Genomic DNA, 7,140 nt, shown 5'->3' on the forward strand with positions numbered 1-7,140 from the left:
CGATATATAAATTCTTGAACGGATGTTTACTGTTTCTCAACCATCGATCAAACCCTTCTGAAATCAAACAGTTAATAGAACACACACGTTAAAGACTGATAGAAAGAGGAGAAAAATAAGCGAGGATGGTTTACCTTCTTCACCCTCCGCGCCTTATTCTTCCTTATGTGTTCCTCCATAAAAGCCCTCAAAGTTTCTCTTTGCTGTGTACACGACAACGTAACTCTAAAATCAGCGTGCGCACACACACACATTTTCACACACATATACACACACAAGATTTATGTGATTGACAAGTCAATGAATCTTAAACATATACTCTTTTCAAATTCATTTTGTTCTATCTATAAGAACCAAACGAACTACGTTGATATCTTTTCTAGTACATATATCTAATAAGAAAAGACTCGATGACTAACATATGAGTCTTAAAAATCGGGATTTCAATATTAACACACAATAGAAATGAAGAACAATGAACCACACCGTCTAATTAAGCCCCATATGTAATATGTTAAACAATCCTACATCTATTTGAAACAGACCATCAAACCTGATATATATATATATATATATAAATATATATATATATATATATATATAGATATAGATAGATCTATCTATATCTATATCTAGATATAGATATAGATAGATAGATACGCATATATAGGAACCTTCGTTCTCTAATCTATAAGGTCCCGTTTTGACAAATATTTAAAAGGATTTCACATATTCTAACACATATAAAGTAGACTATCAACAAACACATACACACACACACACACATATATAACACTAATTGAACTCACCTTCCTCTTCCTTGGCCTCTTGGTGGGAGTAGTTTTTCCGCTTATCGTTGTTGAAATAGCCTGCATTTGCGAATACCAATAGGGTAAGTATTATGAATATAAGTTAGCAAACTTAGACCGATAAGTATGAGATATATAAGTAGGAAACTAATGATAGTATCTTAGTAGCGTTGATCGCAATCTACAAACACGTATTACATCTTAATTTCTTTGGTCAATTAACAAGATTCCGATGGGTGATAGTATCAAAACCCTAATCATCAAAAGGTATAGCTAGCTTATATCGTAAATGTACATGGTAAGAATTACAAACCCAATAATCCGTACAAACCAATTACATATACACATGTACATATACATATATATATATATATATATATATACACACACACACGCACGCACATACTTATAAACCCAATAAACCGTACAAACCAATTTTCATGTGAACAAGTGTGAAATGAGTATTTGTATGGTGATTTATGTTTGGAAAAAGGTGGTTATGAACATTTCATATATAAACATTTGTTTTGTTTATGACGAAAACGATCTTAAATTTAAACGTTTCACATATCAAACAAGAATATATAAACATCAAATTTCACATGTGAAACGACACATAAAAACTATAAGCACGAAATCTTGATGAGATAATGAAGTTATGAAACCATACAGTAAGATGATAAAAGACTCAATCGCGATCGACCCTTCAAATTATAATGACAAAATCCCTAATTTCGCCACGGTTTAACAGGGATTGCAGCCGTTATGTAAAATTACCAAACACCCCTCCAAGATAAACTATTTTGACCCTTCAAAGGGTTGTTTGTTTATCTCTTAATAGTTTCATTAAGGGGCAACCTATAAATAGTTAAGAGGTGAATCTTGTTTGGTAAAAAAGAAATATGTCACCTAATAGATCTAAAATCCTCTCAATAATTTTGTATCTTAGGCTTCTCTTAATCATTCAGCGCCCTAATATAATTGTAAAAAGTTACCAAACAATTATATTTCATTTTGCACTATATCATGAAAGTCTCTTAATCATTCTGACCATTTAATCATTCTGCACCAAACCATTATGCACCTGTCAAACAACCCTTTAGATTTTATAGAACATCGAATTAGCAAAAAAAACATTACTACGGAATAAATGATTTAACAAAAAACTTGATCATTTGAAGTAATATTATTTGAAACACAATTGATTAATGAAAAATATATTTTTCACGATTTATTAAAATGGAATTCGAGAAAGAAAAAAAAGTGATTTCGAAACTTTTACCATTTATAAAACAATAAACCGGTTTGACTTTCAAATCTCAAAAAAATTAATTTAAAAAAATTATGATTTTGTAAAACTAGAAAATGACAAAATTAACCTTTTGGGGAAAGGGTAATTTCGTCAAAAAGGAGAGGGTTGTGAAATTAAATTGGACACCAATTTTCTATATATTTTTTTATTAACCTAGATATCCAACCCGCTATGCGAGCCGACTAATCCCAGGACGACCATCTGCTTTGTAAATAGCTCGAAGTCACCGTATTTGAACCTCCGTGGCCACAAAGGAATATTTATTCCTCCTTAAATTTGAACTTGGACCTCTCGGTACTTTTGACCTTTGGAGTCAAGCTCAAACCAATCATACACCACTCTTTAGTTAATTTTAAGCATATTTTAGTTTCAACAATTATGTAATAACGTATATTATAATAGAGAAAAGAAAAATAAATTGATATATATTTTCAAATTTAAAAAAATCTTTAAAACTCCCGTATTAAACAGAAAGGAATAATATTACCTGTTAAAGATATTGAAATTAAATATTTAAAAGGTATAAATAATATTTTATTAAATTTATTAAAAATTTTAATAATATAATTTATGATAAAATTGCTAAAATAGAGTATGCTGTTGAAATTAGATTTAATATTTTTTTACAGATTTTAATCTTTGATATTTTATTTTAGAAAAATTATAACATAAGTATCGGAGTCAGATTAAACCGAAGATAATCTTGTACGTTTAATTGTGACTCCGACAGGTTGCATGGGAGGGGTGTAGAATCGGAGGGTATTATGGTAATTTAACAAACACGAGAAGCAAATGAGTAGTAGCCTGCATCAACAAGAAGCTGACTGACACAAAAATTATACAACTACCGGAAAATGAGGGATTTCTCGCCTTCGATCTAGAGACGTCGGAGATGCTTACCGTTCCTCCGCCGGTCTCATCAACACCACCGACGATCAGATTGCCGGTGGCGGAAGTAGCACCAGTAACGCTACTACTTGCTGACGGATTGGAAGAGCTGGAACCGGCGATTTCCGATTTGGAACCCGCGGTGGAACGATTTGCGATCCGTGGTCTGGATCGACGTTGACGGACGCTCCAATTTAGGGGAATAGTCACCGCTGCGTCCTGCTGTGGTTGCGGTGGTGGTGGTGGTGGTGGGGGTGGCGGCGGTGGCGGTGAGTCTTCATAGAGTTTACGGAGAACGTCGATGACCAAATTGTTATCGCCGTCGGCGGCGTCGACCCATGGATGGTTGGTCATTTTGTGAGAGAAGAGAAATGGCGATTCCGAAGGGTGGAGATTGAGGGATTTTATAGCATTTATAAGAAGAATGAAATCCATCATGAATGCCACGTGGCAGTCAATAGTAGTACGACCACTTTCCTTTTGGACAACTGGTTCTTCACCGGGGACTAAATTGTAACTTTCAAACCATATTTATCTTTTGGATGGTTCTCATTTTTAAAATGATTAAGTCATCTGAATGATTAAGAGATTATTAATATATAATGTAAAGTGAAATATAATTGTTTGATAATTATTTACAATGAAATTAGGGCGTTGAATGGTTAAGGAGAGCATATCATACAGAAATTTTCAGAGAATTTTAGAAACATTAAAAGACAGACTTTTCTTTTTCCAAACAAAATTCACCTCTTAATGATTCAGAATCTGCCTCCTAATGGAACTATTAAAAGATAAACAAACAACCCCTTAGTCATTTTTCTTTTGTAGATTTTGAAATATCACTACCTCTTTGACATGAAACCGAACTAAAAGACAAAAAAAGAAATTTCACTTTTAACCCAGGTCCGTAAGTGGTACCTTCGCTATTGGGTGAAAATTAAAAAAAATCACTTTTCACACCGGTCTGCGAATAGCTCATACACAGATCAGATCCCGACATAGGAAGAAGTCTATGAATCTTTTCCGGATGATCAGTTTTGCCATATCTAGACTTCCTTGGTTTGCACATACTGTCAATTACTTAGTTGCAGAAAAGTTACCACATGACTGGACGATTCATCATAAACAATACTTCTTTTCGCAGCTTAAGTAATACTACTGTGAGGATACTGAGCTATTTAAATACTTCCCAGATCAGATTGTCCGGGAATGTGTCCCCGATTTCTATTAATTTCCCTATTTCCTACGGGTTCCATTTTTTATTTATTTATAAAAATATATGTAATAGTTGTAATAGGAGTCTTTTTTTGATAACCAATTAAATTGTGATAACTTTGAAAAGCAGTGCACTATGTGTACTTTTATATGATTTTTTTTTCATTTTAAAGTAGGATGTAAAATATTGGTTATCATATATTTGTTTCACAATTTGAACATTTTTAGCATGTTTGTGAAATAAAAGTTACACGCAAAAAAGTTTCACATTGTAAACCATAAAACCTATACATTCTGAAACAAATATATATTCATCAATTGACATGGGATCACGTGAGACCAGCTTGTTTTCGTGAGATCCATGATACCATTTTTTTTACACTTGAAACTTCGCAGAAACACACTGTGAATGTAACATTCATATTGTTCTGTTGTAAAGGTTCAAATTTTTTTTACCTTCACAGCATCTTGTTGTGAAGTTTCAAGTGTAAAAAATTAGTCTTACGGGTCTCACGAAAACAAGCTGGTCTCATGTGAACCCAACCCTTCATCAATATATTAAATTATAGCCTTAGATGAAAAAATCATATAAAACAATATCTTAAAATAAAAGATCTCACAATTATTACAATATATAAAAGGTCTTTAATTTGCAATTCACATTGTACATAATTACATTATATATATAATAAGGGTTGGGTTCCGGTGAGAAGCGAAGTTATGGTGAGAAGTGTAAGAAGATATCTTCTCCCTTGAATCAATCTTAATTGAATGTCAACCCTAGTGAGGTGCACCGAGATGTATCAGATTAATTCTCTTCTAAAGCACAATTCATGAATGGACATGAGATTAAAAATGATTAAATGTTAAGATTTTTCTTACATTTATTATAATAAATTTCATTCTCACACGATCATTCGCCTATATAATAATATATGTATAATTTTATTTTATATATATAATAACGTATATTATATATATATATATAGAGAGAGAGAGAGAGAGAGATAAGTGGGTTAAAAATTAGAGAAATTAGCTCAAATAACCATTTACCTCATTCAAATTAGCCTCCTAATCATTTCTCTCTCTGGTTGACCCAAATGTCACTACATCTGCAATATATGGGTCCATAATATTGCGGATCTAGCTAAAAGACAAAAAAATATCAAATTCAATCGGTTTATCGTAGCAATTGCGGACTTGGACTTCCCAATTGTGGACCTGACTGTCGTAATTGCAAACATGACCGTCACAATTGCATATCTGGTTGTTGCAATTTTTGGTCTTTAGTTAGGTCCGCAACATTGGAAGTAGTGATCTTTGGAACAATCCAGGAGAGAAATGGTTAAGAGACCAATTTAAATGAAGAAAATGATCATTTAACTCAACGACTCTAAATATTAAGGATAAAAATTGAGTTAAAGAAAAAGTTGACTTTTCATTGTATTTTCTCACTAAGAGTAAATTAACAATTTTGGTCCTTAAGATTTAGTAAAATATCTTAGTATTTAATAAATCTAGCATAAATTACAAATTTGGTCCTTGTTGAAAATAACATTTTTCATTTATTTTTTTCGAAATTACAAGATGACTATTATAAAATTTCGTTAAATGAGAGGTATTTTTGTTATTTTATCGGGTTTTTTTTTCTTTTACCAAGTAAAAAACCACAGGGACCAAAATTATAAAATCGATTTTGATTGTGTAAAAAACAAAAAATTGATAAAAAGATAAAAATGTCCTTAATTTAACGAATTCTTTTAATAACCTTAAAAGGATGAATTAAATCCAGACGTTTTTACAAACCATGGTGTCTATCTTTTAATTTCGAAACTACAAAGACAAAAACTGTTATTTTTAACAAACCACATGAACCAAATTTGTAGTTTACTCGTAACTCTATAAATTATTTTTGTGGTCTGCATTTTGTACAAGTGTTTACAGGTGCGGTTTCCAGAAACCGAAAACTGTGCATGTCATAAAGCGGAAATTACTGCAACATGAAATGCAGTGTGATAGTTTGATTAGGTTTGTATCTAGAAATGATATAACTAAGGGGCCGTCTATCAAAACACTTACCTGGTAAGTGTTTAACGGTAAATTCAACTCTATTGCATACTTATCAGGTAAGATTTTAGTCTACCAAAACGACATCGTATGTAACAATTTACTCGGTAAATGCTAACCGTGGTAAGAGTCTCCGCCATCACTTACCGGGTAAGACTCTCAGTCCATACATTCGCTTTTACCAGGTAAGATTCTTGGTACTTGTCATATTTATCCGGTAAGGGAATTTGACTTGGTAAGCACTTACCCAAGTAAGCATTTGATAAAATGCCCTTAAAATGCATCCAAATTAAATATTAACGCATAAAGAAACAAAAATACTACATTAAAATAACATACTTTTTAATAGTGATTTACTAAGCAAATATGGAATAATAATTTTTTATTCAATAAAATCATATTATATTATATATATATATATATATATATATATATATATGTGGTAATTAATAAAAATTATATGCGATGCAATGTGTTTTGAACCACGGTTTGGATAATTGAAAACCACAAACCAAACCATAGAAAAATACAAATCATAAACCCTACCATGAAGGTTTAAACTGGAGCATTTTTTTTTATTATGCGAGCCGATTAATCCCACGGCAACCATCTGCTTTACAGATAGTCCAGAGTCGTCACATTTGAACCTCCCTGACCACAAAGGGATTTTTATTTCTCCTTGGATTTTGAAATGCTGAAGTTGTATTTCAATAAGTTTTAATAGTGTTTTGCAATATATTTTTTTTCCAATTACTGATTTATATTAATTGTAATTAATTACTATTAGTTAGTAATTAATATTAATTGAAAATTATATATTATTTACTATTAGTTATTCTAAAATTGTTA

The 7,140-nt window shown here is 31.6% G+C and overlaps 1 protein-coding gene across 1 annotated transcript in view; it reads right to left on the reverse strand.

Annotated features, from left to right (window-relative positions):
- Positions 1-3,363, reverse strand: part of LOC112514222 (proteoglycan 4-like) — a 6,026-nt gene extending 2,663 nt beyond the window's left edge. Inside the window, exons 1-2 of the mRNA XM_025120553.1 lie at positions 3,022-3,363; positions 810-869 (exon numbers count right to left, since the gene is read on the reverse strand). Coding sequence (XP_024976321.1) covers positions 810-869; positions 3,022-3,363 — 402 coding nt within the window. The remainder of the gene's footprint in view (positions 1-809; positions 870-3,021) is intronic.
- Positions 3,364-7,140: the final 3,777 nt, after the last annotated feature.

This window comes from Cynara cardunculus, assembly GCF_001531365.2.
Source record: "Cynara cardunculus var. scolymus isolate 2C chromosome LG 6, CcrdV1, whole genome shotgun sequence".
Lineage (NCBI taxonomy): Eukaryota > Viridiplantae > Streptophyta > Magnoliopsida > Asterales > Asteraceae > Cynara > Cynara cardunculus.